Source organism: Hippocampus comes, unplaced genomic scaffold (assembly GCF_001891065.2).
Source record: "Hippocampus comes isolate QL1 unplaced genomic scaffold, H_comes_QL1_v1.1 scaffold234, whole genome shotgun sequence".
Taxonomy (NCBI): domain Eukaryota; kingdom Metazoa; phylum Chordata; class Actinopteri; order Syngnathiformes; family Syngnathidae; genus Hippocampus; species Hippocampus comes.
The window spans coordinates 338,552-356,378 of NW_017805479.1; the positions used below are offsets into that span (position 1 = coordinate 338,552).

The 17,827-nt window shown below is 42.2% G+C and overlaps 1 protein-coding gene across 1 annotated transcript in view; it reads right to left on the minus strand.

Moving 5' to 3' along the window:
* The window catches only part of kalrna (kalirin RhoGEF kinase a), a 142,463-nt gene that overhangs the window by 84,297 nt on the left and 40,339 nt on the right, over window positions 1–17,827 (minus strand). The window contains exons 3-11 of the mRNA XM_019875685.1: window positions 13,970–14,084; window positions 12,475–12,667; window positions 12,212–12,385; window positions 11,099–11,182; window positions 10,785–10,916; window positions 10,241–10,363; window positions 7,449–7,571; window positions 7,170–7,361; window positions 5,297–5,428 (exon numbers count right to left, since the gene is read on the minus strand). Of these exons, the coding sequence (XP_019731244.1) occupies window positions 5,297–5,428; window positions 7,170–7,361; window positions 7,449–7,571; window positions 10,241–10,363; window positions 10,785–10,916; window positions 11,099–11,182; window positions 12,212–12,385; window positions 12,475–12,667; window positions 13,970–14,084 (1,268 nt within the window). The remainder of the gene's footprint in view (window positions 1–5,296; window positions 5,429–7,169; window positions 7,362–7,448; window positions 7,572–10,240; window positions 10,364–10,784; window positions 10,917–11,098; window positions 11,183–12,211; window positions 12,386–12,474; window positions 12,668–13,969; window positions 14,085–17,827) is intronic.

A 17,827-nucleotide genomic window follows, 5' to 3' on the forward strand; every position in this document is an offset into this window, starting at 1 on the left:
AACCTTTGAATAGCGAAGGCACATATTTTACGTTACAAATATCTCATGGTACACCGCTACACAAAAATGTCACAAAAACTATTGATAACGAGACAGTGATTATCTGACCTACTGCCAACTATTCAGATTCAGATTCAGGAAACTATTTATCCCCATGGGGTAATTGGACTTCACAGGCACGCTCTGCACAAGAAACATGAAAAACAATGACGAACATGGGATACAGTGCGAAGGGCCTGTCGGTACTCGCCGTATGTACAGCGCCCCGAGATCTAGTCATAGAAAATGTAATTGTTAGCAGAGTTGAGCCATGCAGTCACAGACCAAGCGACACAGTCAAGCTCCACTGAACAATTCAGTTGCATCACACAGCATAATGGCTTCTACAACTCAAGGGTTTCCTCCCGTGCTTTATAAGCTTTGCAGGCCACCACACTGTTTTGACCCCCTCCCCACCTCCACCAGTCTAAGTCAGGGCTCAATAGAGCACCCAATTTGGGTGCGCAGGTGCCCAAATTTCACGATGTGGCAGATGTGGCAGCCGAAAATAATTATCTGTTGTACGTTTACAACCAGTTGAAGTGTCCTCGACTCTAAGCCAAGGCTGCCTCTGTGGTCACCCGGCCCGACAGTCGCGGCCTTGCTTCGGTGGAAATGGCTTTAGGGCAGCCGCTGGAGCATTTTGACACTGAAGTGTGATGACGAACGATCCTTGCATTTTCCCTCAACTGTAGTTTGGCCTTCACTGCTGGATATTATAATCGTGTGGACTTAACCGACATTGGATTACAGTAGAAATTTACAAGTTGTGGTGAATTTCTAGTGTACTTTCAACATACCGGAGGAGAGCGTGACCAGCACGACCTGCATGGATTGTTGTCAGGCCTGGAAGGGTGCAGGAGGTGGCAGAGGCAAGATAAACAAAAGCGAGGCTACTGATATGCGCTATGGTTAGGTTACGGTATATGCTAACCACTCAAACTCTGCTGCCGAGCCTCTTACTTCAGACGCCAAATTCATAACACACAAAATGGGTCATCTGGAAATACAACTAGCGGGAAATCGCTAAGTTCAGGACTGTTGAGTTTTATTAATAACGGAAACCGGCCTACATGCTCAGATTCCCCGCGCTTCAGTGCAACTGTACTCGAGGCTAACCGCAGCTAGTGTTGTAGTCAAGACCACACCAAATAAGACCAAGACATTATCGAGATGAGAGATTATCGAGATGGAGACAAGACGAAGACTGCATCTGCATTTTAGAGGAAAAAGTCAGGAACAATGCTTAAATTTCTTGCTGGGAAAATGAACTGATTTTGGTTTTGGAAACCAAACTTAATTACTGATGAATTTGCTGACATTCTTTCAAATTTTTCTGGGTTGCTGCATCTCCAGTCGTCTTCATCTGTGTGCAGGGGGCGTGGCACTCCAGTCGACACCAAAAGCAGCGCAGCACCTGGTTCCTGCTTTTCTCATTGATCACAGTCGCAGTGGCTTGGTCTTCATCAGAAATCCAACCGAGACAAGACCGACTAAAAATCACTTCGATTCCGAGATGAGACCAAGACCAATTTGGAGAACGCCAACATTAAGAGCGGCACAAAGTGAAGTTTCATCCCCAGTTTATGATCTCGCAAAATACGCAGACTAGAACTAATAACAACTTTATTAGATGCTTACGAGCCAAGTGAGGAAAAGTGGTTCAGAAAATGGATGGAGAGCAAACAGTGATATGCTGCACTGTGTCGTGACTGTCATAATAGTTATTAACAATAAAATTGGAATACAAATGGCCGTGGCTCATTGAATTTCAATTATGGTTTGTGATATTTTTAATAAATTCTTTTTAGTTTGGTCCTTGAAAATGTCTCATGAAAATGACCATTAGCACTAAAATGGTTGGAGTCCTGCATTTATTTAATATGTGTGCATGCAAGTATGTGTGTGCATTGTGCATTGTTGAAAGGTGCAATGTAAATAATTCAGAGTGATTTATTCTTTGAAGGTTTGATGTTCAACATGAATAAAGTAAATCATTTTCGCGCGCAGTCCTGCTGTCCACCTATCCATTTTCCGATCCGCTTTATCCTCACAAGGGTCGAGGGGGGTGCTGGAGCCTATCCCAGCCGTCTTCGGGTAGTAGGCGGGGGAAACCCCGCCTACTGTCCACGCTCACACACAAACCTAGGGACAATTTTGAGTGTTCAATCAGCCTGCCATGCATGTTTTTGGAATGTGGGAGGAAACCGGAGTACCCGGAGAAAACCCACGCAGGCATGGGGATAACATGCAAACTCCACACAGGAAGGTCAGAGCCGGGATTGACCGCTCCACTGCGAGGTTGACGCACTAACCACTGGACCACCGAGCCAGTCCTGCTGTAATGTTTTTAAAAAGAAATTACGCCATGTTGTTGTACAAGTAGCGCTTGAAAATATTTCTAGATAACAACACCAGGGGTCACATTTTTTGTTCAGGCAACCTGGTAGGTATGCAATTACAATGAATATGATCATTTTCCACTGCACACTAATGTGAAGTAAACAACCATTGAGAGAGGCAAGAGTGATTGTAGAAAAACTGAGGAAGGCAATGGAAAAAATTGACAGAGTAGCCTGAAAAAGGCAGTGTTTCGGCTCCTTAAGGGGATTCCGTATACACCAAGAGGGAAGCAAAGCATAGCCAGAAAGGCAAACAGCAACGTTGCACCACTTCAGCAGGTGAGAGAAAAGGGACCCAAATCAGTTTGAAAACTACAGAGCTGAATGAAGGTACAAATGGAAAAGAGAGAATGAGCCCCTTGGCACAGGCTGTGCCGCCATGTGAGCATCAAGACCCATTCTCCCACAGAACAAAGCCACAAGCAGAGACCAACAAGCCAACTGGAAGAAACAAGATCAAATGACCAAAGTTAAATGGAGCTGAAGCATGGCAGACATTGGACTCTGACCTAACCAAGAAGTTGGAAAGAGAAGTCAACCTTCAGGTCATTGCTTTGTGTTGGTTGTCATTGTAGTCATATAGAAGATTTTTTCTTCTCCAATCAGCAAAGTGATGTTTTTGAATTGCTAATGTCTTTAAAATTCACTTCCTTGGGACTGAAGACCACAACTGCTTTTCCCACCTCAGATGGAATGAGTTTTGTGGACTTGACAATAATCTGGGACAAAAGCCAGGTTTGCATGGGGCCTTGTATTCCAATTCGAATGAACCCAAATGCTAAAACCGAATGTAAATACTGCATATAAACACCTCAATTGGAATAAGCAAGCCTATCCGAATGAGATTTCATTCAGGTTCAGTGGTGGCACATTCCTTTTGCCAAGCTGATCAGAAGTTACGTAAAGCATTCAGAGTAGCCGGGCTACATCCTGGAATTAATTTTTGATCAAGTTTAAAAACAACAACTGCTATGCTAAATACTGTAGATGGCTGACCTCCATTTTGATCAGTCACATAGATGCTAACATAGATCTGTGCACGTTACTCATCTGGGAAACAGCTGTTCCAATTAAATGTAGTGGAAAAATCCGATTGGAAGAAATCATGTCACAATAGACAGAAGAATAGATCTTCAGTCTGAATGATTTCAATCCGAGTAACAAAAAAAAAATTATACGTGCAAATGTGTCCAATGATCTTGGACCAAAAGGCTCAGTGGGAGAAGACTGACCTGCATGTTGTCTGGCCTACCCTCGCCAACACATATGGTTCAATCCCACACCAGTTGATAAACTACACCATTTCTTCCTCTAATCATACATCAAGAACTTGGATGCATCCTTCTTCAATTACCAGCAGATGTGCTTTGTCCTGTAAGGCTTTACCACAGCATGACAGGAGCTACATTTAGGAATCACGATGGGATGTGCCTTTTATCCAATCCCGTTTGTAGCAGCCTTTGAGATAATCCTCAGTGGGGCAAGACAAATGGTTGAAGAGATCAAACTACCATCTGCTCAGAAACTATCCCCATTGAGGAGCAACAAAGATGACGTGCCAAACGTTCTTGAGACAGCACCGTGTATATTTAGATTGCTTAAAAAGACATTGTTGATGGCTTGGGCAGGAATGAAGATTAAATCTGCCAAGCGACGTCGGCCGTCACTCTAAAGGGGAGTCAGACATGACTCCCCGAACATTGTCATCGTGGGAGAGAAAATACATCTTCTATCCGAATAACCCCTCAAAAGCCGAGGTTGGTTGTCCTACTATCTCACAAACAGATGGGGAGATTTGTCATGAAGCAGCTCACAGATGGCCTGGCAAGGAATGACCAAAGTCAACTCCCTGAAAAATACAGTTCTCCAATGTTCATATGTAACAAAAGAAAAGCACAGAAAAAGAGGTCGGCAAAAGCTGTCGGTAGACTGTAATGTCAATATATCTTTGGTCGAGTCAATGCAAGAAAAATCCTCGGCTTAATCTCCTGCTCAACCTACGAAATGGTTCCCTTTCCAAGTAAACCTCCACCAGTGTTTTTGGAATGAGAAATGCTTTGGGCTTGGGTAAATGGGCTTGATTTTCACTTTTTTCACTTTGGCGCTTTTCTGCCTGAGGAACCCAAAACGCTTTCACACCGTTTCCTCATTTTATCTACTGGTGATGCAAAATCAGGATCATCTGCGGGTTCAGTAGCATCATCGTTTCAGGTGTCAGGAAGTAACCTCATGATCTTACACTATCCACTGTATAGTATATGCTACGTATGCAAGACTCACGCTAATAGCGTACCGTTAGCCTTTTGGCACATTATTTACCATCTGAGCAGACAGAGGAGTTCATTTTGAACTTATTTAACTGACTTTGTGCACAACCGCACTTTATCCAGTGCCTTCATTTATCTGGATTACTCTATGTGTGTATATAGGGCAAACATCATCATCATTTCAGATGTAAGAAAGTGTTTGGGGCTCCCACTGTTGTCTATGAAAATGACTGTGAAAGGCTCTGAGTGTAAAAGGTTGCTAACCCCTGTTCAAGAATAACCCGTTTCTTTTCAGTGCTCTTTAAATCACAATATTTTCACCCCATCATGAAATGTAAGCAATTTTTAGAAAGGTCCAGTCGCTGAGGTGAAATCAGAACATCAGGCTTTTGCAGTTAAAAATATTAAGTTATCATCGAATAAGGTTTCTTGTTCTTGGACGGCATGAGAGTCCACTTGACCTTAACTGACTTCAAATGGCTAAAAATTATAATGCTATTCTTACAATCTGACAGAAATGTTAAATGTTTTAGAACACCACAGAGATTGTTGCTGCAGTCTGTGGCGTTTTCTTCGAGTGCTTTTTACCTCAGTGTAGGCCTGTGTGACCTGCTCATAGAGGCTCTGGTGGCGGTGAATGGCCAGCTCCAGCTCTTGCATCTCAGTTGGGAGCCCGCCCTCACTGCAGACCTTGCACCATGCCTCCACCTCTGACAAGAACTGCATAGACAAATTGGAGCAAACGAGTTGTTAAATAACTTGCTGAAAACTCTTCAGTACATCAATTTTCTTTCTTTAGTTCTCACCTGCTAAGAGCATTTTGTTTACATCTATTAAGTTCCCTTCAAGGCTGCCTCTGACTTAATAGCGTACTACAGTATTAGCATTTTTTGGTACATTATTTACCATCTGAGCAGAAAAAGAAGTTCATTTTGAATTTATTTAACTGACTATGTGGACAACTGCACTTTATCCAGAGCCTGCATTTATCTGGATTATTCTACAGATATTACAAGGATATTATTTACATTTGAGTGGATACAGGTGTGTCTGTTGATTTTTGAGGGACTTAACAGACAATGTGGATAGCCAAAGAGCTTTATCCAAAGACTTCACTTATCTTGGTAATACTTTTCCCGATATTGAAAACTTCCAATACGTCATGCTAATAACATAACTGCCAAACTGAATTTATTTGCAAAAGTCGGATTTTTGCGGGAAATCAGTCTCCATAATCTAATGCAGATGTGGCAAAAATGTAGATAACTCAAACAATTGACTGAGGCAGTTATGCTATTAGCGTGACGAACAGTAAAATATATTACTTTATTAAATTCTGTAATGGCAATAAAGTGTCAAACTTGTGCTCTGCGGTGTGCAGTGATTGGCCAGGGTCCGACATTAAAACCTTTTGAGTGGCGGGTCCATTGGTCTACGATGAGCCAAGTTTTGGTAACCCTGTCATGCTCCATATATTCATAACATAATATGTTAAGTTGCCGTGATTATTTCGCATTTAGCATCGTTACACTGTATTATTAAAACCTTTTAGTAAATATTGCTTGTGTGGAGTTGGTAGCCAGTAATTCAAGACTATTATTGTGGACTAACCTCACTTAAATAAAGGCATTGCAAGGGCTCAAATTTATATTAAGGCATCAAAGAATAAATCCATTACAGACTTTCCAACAATGCATAATACTGTACACACAGGTACTTTTTTTAATCTATAAAGGCAACGGTCCCCCACATTTTTCGGGTCGTGGACCATTTTCATGTGAAGACAGATTTTGAGTGACAGGCATTATAGAAACAAATGATTAAAAAATATCACTCACCATTATTAACACTTCAACATAACCGGCTGCACGCTGTATTCCAATAAGTGTTATGACAGTAATGAAGCAGCGTCGTTAAGTGTCATGGTATTGCTAAGTGTTGTCTGACAACATCAATGAGTCAAGTTCTAGTTAGCACACAGTTATTGTCTGTGCATTACTAAACATAATAATCTCTCAATGAAGCCTCCTTTTTTCTGTCACCGCCCTTTGTTGAAGCTAACAAGTTGAGCAGGCTAACCCAGTAGGCACTTGCTTACTGGGTCATCGTTTTTCCTTGTGTCATCACAATATCCTGTTTTAGTCGGGTTGACACAGCAATAAAAGTCAAAAAGACAAAAATGTAAATTTTCTGCCATTTTCGGCAGCCAACAATTTTTGGTGATTTGTAATGGCTCGGCCAGGCCAGTTTGTGGGCCTCGGGACAACAGGCCAGTGTTAATTTCTGTCCCCGTTAGCCAATTTGCATTTTGGGGAGACAGCATAGCTATATGTGAATTGAAACATTCTCGACAAATGTGTCACGATCCAGTTCGGCTTTGTTTTTCTTTGCGTTTATAAATTGAGTAACTAAACCAGAAAATACCACCGTACAAAGTCTAGGACATTTTTGTTCTGCTTACCTGTTCCGCTTTTTGGTGGAAAACTGCGGACATTGCAAGGATGGTTGAGCGTTCATCAAGAGCGGCGGCAAAGCTTTTCCAATCCAGGTCCAGCTGACTCGATATCTGTTTAATCTGCGTGGAGGCGTAGTGTCCTGCCTCCGCTAGGCGACTCGCTACTGACATGATCCTGTTGATGTTGACGTAAGCATTCTAGAAGGGAGAAAAATGTATCAATCTAGCGTCTATGCTGTGTGGTATCATTGTGTGAGGGAGTGCGTCGGTCGGTGTGTTGTTTACCATAGAGTTCATGGCAAAGTGGTTGTGTTGCGTCTGCAGCTCGGCGGCATGGTCGTACGCTCGGCCGATCTCAGTATGGCTCTGCAGGAACAACGCCTTGTTGTGGCTGATCCAGTCAAACATCTGCACACAGAACCCTTGATTAACTAACAGCTAGTTTACCATCACTTCCCTTCTCCATTAAGGACAGATGTGTGGACTACAATTATAAGTTAGGTTGATTCATCCGTTTTCCTTTCTAAAAGCTGCTGATACAAATTACTTCTAGATTATATTCATTGTAAAAAAAAAAAAAAAAAAAAAAAAAAAAAAGACTGTTGGGTGAACCCCAAATTTTCAAAGCAACAAACTTCGGTAACATTTTTGAGCTGGGCCATTGAACAAAACGTTTTACGGTTTCTAGAATGGTTGTCCCTTTTATTGAACCCCAAATTGAAAGCTAGAGATATATCAAGTACTTGCTTACTACCTTGCGATTATTTACGTTGTTGCCATAAATGTCAGCAATTTATATTGTTAAAAGTTTTTCCACCTTAAAATACAGTTTTAGGCCGAAAAATAAATTTTGTAGTGAGGGGAGGGCAGATATCTTAAATATTTGTCCTGAGAAATGAAGTGGTAAAACACCACCATCCAGGACAGGGGTGTCAAACTCATTTTAGTCGCGGGCCAATTTGGAGTTACGTCTTCCCTTGGAGGGCTGTTATGACAGTGAAACCACAAAATTACTACCGGTACTTGTACACAACACAATAATAGATTAATAGTTTTGAAATCAGTCAAATCAATTATAATAGTTTGTTCAATTATTGTTCAAGTGAGTGTAAACTGGGAAAAAAAAATTATTGCAAAATCTCAACGTTACTTATTACACATGACAATTTGACATTTCGGTACAGATTTTAGCAAGTCGACACACATGATTTGCTTTCGCGGGCCACATAAAATGACCTGGCGGGCCGGATCTGGCCCCTGGGCCTTGAGTTTGACACCTGTGATCTAGGATCTTCATCGGGAAAAGGAGGTCAAGTTCATCTACTTAATCTATGGGAAGAAAATATAATACAGTACATAAGCAAAACCATTTTTACTGTTTTGACTCAAGTGAAGAGATGCTGTCTTTTAAGTGGAGCATTTTAAAAATAATCATTTCATTACGCCACTCATGTATCCTTCTGCTGCACTGCGGCTTGTATTTTTTGTATTAGTTCCTCTTGCCTCTGCAGTCTGATTGTACCGTCACTGGCTTGTACATTCATAACAAAAGGAACAAAACACGGACACAAAAGGGAGATCGTCAAATATAAGGGGTTTCCCACATTTTTTTTTTTAATACGGTATGTAACACTTCAACAGTTACTTGTACTTACATTAATTAAAATCAAAATTTTACTGAACATTACATCTTTACTGTTTACAGTTGTATAATGCTGAATGTTTGACCTCTGGAATGGAATTTCTGCCGTGGAACAAAATATCCTCGAAAGTAGTACACTTGGAATTCGACCAAATTATAATTCATTTGGAGTGTTATTTAAAAAACTTGTTTGACAGTTCTGCGATCAGGTGGCAACCAGTTCAGGGTGTATCCCGCCTACTTCCCGAAGACAGCTGGCATCGGCTCTACCACGCCCGCTACCCGTTTTCATGTTTACTTCTTACCCTTATATTTAGAAGTGATGAAATAAGCATCTTGATTTGGCAGCCTGGTACAACAGTTCTGCTAATTTTCTTCTGCATTAGAACTTTTCCATCCCTTTGTGTCATCTTTTTATTGTGTGTTTTGTGGCATGTGGTGGAAAGTATTGATGCTTGTCGTTGTTGGTGCCTTTACTGACAGTCTGTTGACAAAAAGCTCGGCACCTTTCTCATTTAGTTTACACTTTCCACACATTTTGGGTTGCGCTGGAACGTTTACACTACTGCAGTGTTTTGGCTGTGGCATTTGATTGACAGGAGAATACTAGCGCAGTTGGAATTGTTGCCGTTTGTCGACGACCAGGACAACTGCAAGAAGCTCCGCCCCAACATGGAGCACAGCCCACACCCATTTTGTCGAAGTACGCAACCGAGAGGAGATATGGAGAGAGGCGAGAGCTGGCCCTAAAATAAAATCAAGTGGGAGAGACGACTAAATGGAACAGGAGAATTTAGCCTTTATTTATATTTACTATATATTATATAACGTTTATTCCTTACTCGCCAATGAACAAACCATTGGCTGTTCGCAAACTGCAGTTTTTGTTTACTCTCAAATAAACGCGTGGTTATCGTGGCAATGACTCATCGTTTGAGCAGTGTTCTCCTAAAAACGCGCATCTCTGTGAGGCCGAAGTCCTCACGCACACTCACACTGATGTGGAGTAAACTGTTGCATTTAATTCTCAACGCTTTGTAAATATTTACCGGAGGAACACACCCATGTCGCCAGACTCCCGTTTGCCGGTTTTGTGCGTATCCAAGTGAACACGAGACATCAACACTTCATGTTCTCCCAAACAAATGTGAAGGAGAGGCAAGAAAATGACCATGTTTCGTAAAATACACCTATAAATCTTCTCTAAGCTGTCGCTTTGATGTTTAACAGGTACGCATGACCCCCGGCTGGGATGTTAATGATGAATGGAATCTATAGTCACAACTGCAGCTGATCAATTGGCTGCTGCAAATGGTTGCTTTTTCCACCTATTTTTCACACATCTTCAAATCAGGTCATGTGACACCAGGTCTCCTGGTCGCAAATATTTACTGTCCACTCTTTGTAAATGCTCATAAAGTGTATCTTTCCTTACTTTCTCTGCATCCTGCTCAAAGAGTCGTAGCTGGAAACACTGGTCCAGCTTTAGCTTCCGGACATGCCACATCTGATGGAGCTGTTGCCTGGTTGAGTGGAGCTTGTCCAGCAGACTGGAAACCTGACACATAACCGCGTGCACACGGACACACATGAACAAAATATACAATATCATACTATAGCAAGACAAATACAACTTAGGAGGGGGGGGGGGCGCAGAGGGGTGCTGGTCACACCCAAACACACTTTGGTAGTCACACTTCCTTTCAGGTCCGGTCAAATGTAGTCACTCACGTTGTGCCACCTGGAAGTATCCTTGCGTCTGTTGTTGACAAACAATTGAAATTGGTCTATAAAAGGCATCGGTGAATCTTCTGACGTGCCAGTTTTGCAGTTACCATGTCGCTGTACTGTATGTTATTTAATTTCCGTCACAGGATGAATAAAATCTTTGTCCATCTAAAATTACCGAAGGAGGTTGTAGTCGAGAGTCGCAGCAATATTTTGCCCATGTTGGGTTCAGAAGTGGCAGATCACGTTACCTTGGGCACGAGGCTCTGGAAGTCAGCAGAACCGGAGATGCAGCTCCTCCCCGAGTAACCATCACTACATCGAATACACTGCAGCAAGCGCTGGCCTTCCAGGTCCAAATCTTCCACAGGAGCCTTCAGTACCTTCAGCAGAGTTGGTGGAAAAGACAAGCACCAATAATCTCAAAAAAATTTCATGACATTGACATATGGACCAGACAAAACCAAAGTGAAGCATGCTGAGGAACAGTTTAGTTCAGCTGCATAACACCTTTCATGAGTAATTTTCTTCACAAACAAGTAAATTGCAGGTTGGTAGTGCTCACCTTCTTCTTCAGTTGTGTGTGTTCTTCTATTAGCCGACGAGATCCTTCAACATCGGAAGGAAATTCTTTCTTGGACAAGACCTCCTTTGACATAAAGCAAATTTCAGTCTTTCCTTCATCACATCATCCAAAAGCATCCATCCAACTAGTGACATCATCAAGTCACTATCTGAAGCCACACTCAATCGATCTATTCATTGAAATGGTTATCCATCCCTTGAACAGTCAAAGAGCATTCACTTTCAAAGGCAATCAATCAGTCATCTAAACAACCAACGACCATTTCATCCATCCTTCCAGACATCCATTCACTCACCAATCTATCCAAGACATCCATTCCACAAAGAATCTAACATTTATTCATCTAATACTGTACATCCATCCATTCATCCATCCATGTCAACCATCCACTCATCCATTAGTTCCATCCATCCATCCATCCATCCATTTTCCTATCCGCTTTATCGTCACAAGGGTCGCGGGGGGTGCTGGAGCCTATCCCAGCCGTCTTCGGGCAGTAGGCGGGGGAAACCCTGAACCGGTTGCCAACCAATCTCAGGGCACACAGAGACGAACAACCATCCGCGCTCACACTCACACCTAGGGACAATTTGGAGTGTTCAATCAGCCTGCCATGCATGTTTTTGGAATGTGGGAGGAAACCAGTTTACCCGGAGAAAACCCACGCAGGCCCGGGGAGAACATGCAAACTCCACACAGGGAGTGCATTCAACCAGCCTTCTAGTCATTTATTTACCCAGAACCTTCATCCCTTCCTCCACCTGGTCATTCACTCATCCATCCATTCACCTGTGCCTCATCCAGCCATGAGGTCATCAATTCATCAAAAAAAAAAAAAAAAAACAGTTGTCAATCCAACCACTCCATCTGTCTATTAAATTATTCTTCCATGAATCCAACTAGTAATCGGGTTACCTATCTATTCAATTGTCCTTTCATTTCAGCGATCATCAATCAGGTCACCGAGCAGTTCATCAAATCAGACATCATACATCCATTCATTGCCATATATCCATCCAGTTACATCTGTCCATCCATTTATCAAGAGGTCATCCATCTGTTCATCAGTCCAGCATCAATCCATCGTCCCACCTGTAAGTCCTCCAGTCGAGACAGGAGATGAACCGCATTGAACATGAACTCCTCCAGCGAGACTCTCAGGTCCATCCACTCCTCATGGTTGTAATCCAGGGAGCCTTCAAAATCGTCCGTCAGCTGCGAGGGATCCACCAACTTTGCCAGACCTTCCACTGACACCATGCTGGTCTGTTGGGAAACAAGATGGAGAGCCTTCAGCAGCACATTCTCTTGAGCCGAGGGTTGTTTTTCAGATTTAAATGGAACCGACCACTCACTTCAAAGGAAAACTTTGCGCTACCAAAGTTGGTCTTTTGCTTCTGCCAGAAGTTATCCGGTTTGATGATGAGCGCCACGCAGATCTCGACCGGGAAAAACTCCTGCAGCGTCTTCAGCAGAGGCTTGATTAGCTCCCACTTGGATCCTCGCATGTCAATGATGACAGTGAAGCCTCTCTTGCACACATCCTCACTACAGTCAAGACAAGTCAAGAGTATGTTCGTTAGGGCATTGGATGTAACCAAAGAAGCTTTGTTGACTTTTCTCATTCAGTCTTCAATCGATGGACTGAAGTACAAACAAACATATGAGTGGATAGTGCTTTGTCATGTCCGCCAGGAAGAATCACAATTCATTTGGGGTTTCAAATCCACGTGCTACCAACTGGAGTCACCTGCAGACAATCTCATGCTGCTCACTTTTCATGTTAATTCCTGCCGTCGGGAAAGTCAAGGTTCCGCAAGTCGTCATGGAAACTGCTGTTGGATTAGCACAGTGTGGCTGCTATGGAAGAATAAGACCACTTTGGTCCTGTTCTGCTCTGTTCTCAAGGTACGTTTTGCTTTTTGACTTGAAGAACAATGAACTTTGGATGTGTGTTACTGATTCACTTGAGGTGGACTCCACAATACTGCTAATTGGTGGCGAAAGTTGGATGAATATTCACAAACATTTCCCCCAAGCAGTCCCATCCAGTTCAGCACACAACAGCATAGTTGTTGAGGCATAAATCCTGATCTAGATTCATTTTCAAGCGTCAGGAGTGGGTATACGGAATGGTGGAGGTGTCAATACACAGATCGATGCCGTATAAAGTCATGGTAAATCAGAACTATAATGAAATTCCAGTGTTAGACACACCATTAAATATGATACACAAGGTACAATACAGGTGTGCGGACAATCAAACATGATGTATGTACGGGACATTCCCAGTACATAGACCATTAAACTCATTCAGTACCAGCCAATTCTAGACCAAGTCTGAAAAGACGTTTAAAAACGTCTTTGGGAGTGAATGAGTTAAATACGGTAGCATGACATTGAACATTAAATATGACTGCAGCAACTGGACCTACTTGCCAAGGACTTGATGTCAACATAGCTTCATTGCTCTTTGGTAGTTTTTTGTCTTAATTCTGTCTTGTAGAATGGTCGGACTGTGCAGGCAAGCCAGAGCACTAAATAGGCTTGAAGTGACACAGTGTGTGTCCAAGAGTCTGCTGAAAACACTGGAGCGCTTTCATGCTGATGCAAATCAAACACAGGGCTCCATCTGCTTCTTTGATTCCACCATCAAGCGCTCCACCGGCCACTTCATCCTCCTTCCATTTGGCACAATTCCCTTTCGCCAATGCATTTATTTAAAAAACGTGTATTTTCTGATGGGGAGGATGTGTGTGTGTGTGTGTGTGTGTGTGTGTGTGTGTGTGTGTGTGTGTGTGTGTGTGTGTGTGTGTGTGTGTGTGTGTGTGTGTGTGTGTGTGTGTATACCTGGGAACAGTAGACAGGTATGTGACCAGCCTCCTCAAGTCCTCTTGTTTTATTCGGTCGTGGTTGCTTCGTGCAGGGAATGTCAAGATCGGTCCTCCTCGTTTGTCCCGCCCACCTGCGCCCATACACAAACATTTAGCTGTAGCATTCACACAAAATGTTGATGGCCTAAAACAAACCACATCAGACCCAATAAGCCCAACACGCTTGATGCCAACCAAATTTCATGTTAAACTGGCTGTCGGTTTGAGTTGAAGGTGACAGTTTCCAGATAATTCTGAGATGTAACGATTCACTTGGATCAAAAATGACTCCTAAATTTGGTGGGCTTTTGACTGTGGGAAAGCTCTAAAAAAGGCGATTGGTTTGGCCTAAGAATAATAACAAGCAAGAACAAACAAAGCAATTACAAGAGGGCCTTTGCGTTGGGTCCTCCCGACTTGAGGAGCCCCAAAGCTCAGCGTGCAAATCGCGTTAGGGTCAGCTGAGTGGCGAGTGCAGCAAGGCGCTTTTCGCATCTGCTTGTTTTGGCACACGCTCATGTGTAACGCCTGCCAGATGCGAGAATTTCACATAAGTCATATGTTCGGGGTGTTAAGCGCCCTGGATGATTTTCCCTGGCCGTTTCCTGCCTGGGCAAATCCTGCAGGCAGGGAGAAAGCTAATGATTTTTTCTGTAGTTAGCAGCACGAAAAAGCTTTCTTTTCACCAAATACTACAGTTTTCTCTATATGGTAACCTTGTTTTTTTGTCTTTCCATTGTCAAACGTTTTAAAGGGAATCGCAATTTTGTACCACTTGGTGTTTAGATCAGTCAGGAATCTCAAAGTAGCGTAATTATTCAGTGAAAAAAAAGGCAAAATATATATTTCACCCTTTCATGCACCCCGATAACATGATAAGCTGTCCACTGTAGTAACCGCTGTCCCTGAAACAGTTAACTGTGATCAAAAACTACATTTTTTGCAAGCATACACATAACCAGCAAATGATTACAAAACCAAACTAAAACTTCATATAACACCATAAATATACTGTCTGTTTTTTTTTTCAGCATAAAACTAATAGTTCTATGTACCGGTAAATGACCATGCAAAGGAGAACATCCACTTCCCAGCTCAGAAGTTCAGAGTTCGAATCTTAGCTAAGGCATCATTGTGTTGACATGTTGTTCCTATGTTTGTGTCGGTTTTCTTTGGGTACTCTGACTTCTTCCCACATTCCACAAACATCATGTTCAATGAAGACCAAATTGTCCTGAGGGATGAATTTAAGTGTAAATGTATTTGTCTTTGACTGTGCCCTGTAATGAGCCGTTGACCAGTTTAGGCTGTACCACGCCTCTTGCCAATTTTTTTAATGGTTTGCTCAAAACCTTAGTTGATTTTACAACATTGCCATATTGAGGTTCATTGACCCTTTCAGGGACAGCGGTTACCACAGTGGACAGCTTATCATGTTACAGGTTACAGGGTGCATGCAAGGGTTAAAATGAGGTACTGGACTGGACAAGTTACGTGAATCTTTACTTGTCAGCCAAACAAAGGAAATGGTTTGAGCGGATGTCACGTTGGACCTTTGCAGGAAACTAGTTGAGCGTAAACCAACAGTGCCTCTGCCGGTTGCAGCTAATCCATTTTGCTCCACTTGTTTCATGACGGGATTCATCAATGATCAATTGCACACATTCAACCAAATTTCAAATAATAATAAATAATCATAATACATTTTATTTATAAGCGCCTTTCAAGACACCCAAGGACACTTTTACAATCAGGAACAAAAACAATAAAACACAATACGGGTATTGAATGAACTATTACGCCCATCCACAGTCACACTGTTGATATTTTACTCCACCGCTAGTGGAAGTGTGAGGCGACGTAAATGGTGCTCTGTTAAACGATCAACAAAGAATTGTAGAGCAGATTCAGGTTTACAGTCCCTAATGATACCGTGGTCAAGAAGAAGTGCTGACATTTAGCTCTGCACAAACGAAATATGCAAATGTGTCCTTTGGAGCTTTGTGCGTTAAAGCTGCACAAAAGCTTGCTTCTGATGTCTTTCGTCTCTTGTTCCACATACCCTTTCTGATGGTTTGAGCACAGCACTTTGTACTCCTGACACTTCATTACATCAGTCAGATGACCGCGACGTGGGAGTGAGTTTAATTTAAAAGCACACATGGGATTAAAATAAAGAATCAAATCAAACGACAGATTACTGGCAGCGTGGTTGACCATTGCTCAGCATATCTGGCTGACTGACCTGTGGTTCTGTCTTTGAATCTTGGTTCGGAGTGCTCTTGGCTGCCTCCCATATTACAAAAACATGCATGCTAAGTTCAATAAAGACTTTAAATTGTCGAGGTGAATGTTACTGTGAATGGCTTTTGTCAGTATGCGCCTCGAATTGCTCAAGCAAATTGATTAATGGAGAGACAACATATTTATCCAAACCCAGGACTGTTCAAATACTTAATGTTTTCGATGTTTCCCTCCTCCAACACACCGGATAGAAATGATCAGGGTCATTATTCGGCTCCTGCAGAGCTTGCCGATGAACCGATCGTTTGAATCAAATGTATTGGAGGAGGGAAACATCAAAAATATGCAGGATAGTGGCCATCAAGTACCGGATTTCCGACGACAGTTTAAACCGCGTTTTCTGTGTTACAGTTGCATGCTCGCACTGTAATGTACATCCGTTGATGTATCGAAAAAATTCAGCGAACTATTTGATGAACACCACGGGCCGAGTATAAACCACGTGAAAATAGCACAGTGTCAATGTGCCAACTGTGAATTCTATGACATTGATGATATGGATATGTCAGTGTTTCAAGTTTTAAATACTTTACCTGACCTAAGATCGATTTGATTTAGATGGATAGAAAAAACACAAGAAACAGTGGCAAAAACAGAAAGTGTCGACATGATGAAAGCAGCACGTTCAGAAAAGAGAAAAACAAAGAATTTCAGAAGAAAACTCCAAGGTAGGTGGGTCTACAACGTGTAACTAGATAGGTTTTGAGTTCTGAAACAGTCAGAATGTTTTATGGTTATTTTGTTTAAAATTTGGTTGGAAAAAAAAAAGATGGAAAAAAAAAAAACTTTGTCCTACCTACCGACCCAATGCTTAAATTTCATGTTGTCTGAAATATTTTTTGTTTGGCCTAAAGTGGAGGGTTCGATTTCTGTTCTGACCTTCCTTGTTTACATGCTCTCCCTGTGCTCATGTGGGTTTTCTCCAGGTACTCCGGTTTCCTCCCCCTGTTTTGACCTTCCTGTGTAGAGTTTGCATGCTCTCCCTGTGCTCATGTGGGTTTTCTCCAGTTACTCCGGTTTCTTCCCACATTTCAAAAACATGCAAGACAGGTTCATGCAACGCTCTAAATCAGGGGTGTCAAACTCACTTTTGTCGCGGGCCACATTATAATTACCGTTTCCCTTGAAGGGCCGTGATGACTGAAACTATAGAAAGAAGTCAAAAATAACATTTTATTCAACTATTGTTTAAGTTACTGTCATGAAGGGTTTGGTTACAAGAAAATGCTTAAAATATCCTTATTTATTGCAGATGAGAATTTTAAATTGTGTTACAGATTTTAGCTAGCATCATGTAAGTTGACATGTTTGATTTGTTTTTGCGAGTCACATCTGGCCCCCAGGCCTTGAGTTTGACACCGGTGCTCTAAATTGTCCCTGGGTGTGATTGTGAGCGCTAAATGGTTGCTCGTCAATGAGTGCCCTGCAATTTAGTGGCAACCAGTTAAGGGTGCTCCTGCCCAAAGACAGCTGGGATAGGTTCCAGCATGCCCCAGCACCCTTGTGAGAATAAAGCAGATCAGAAAATGGA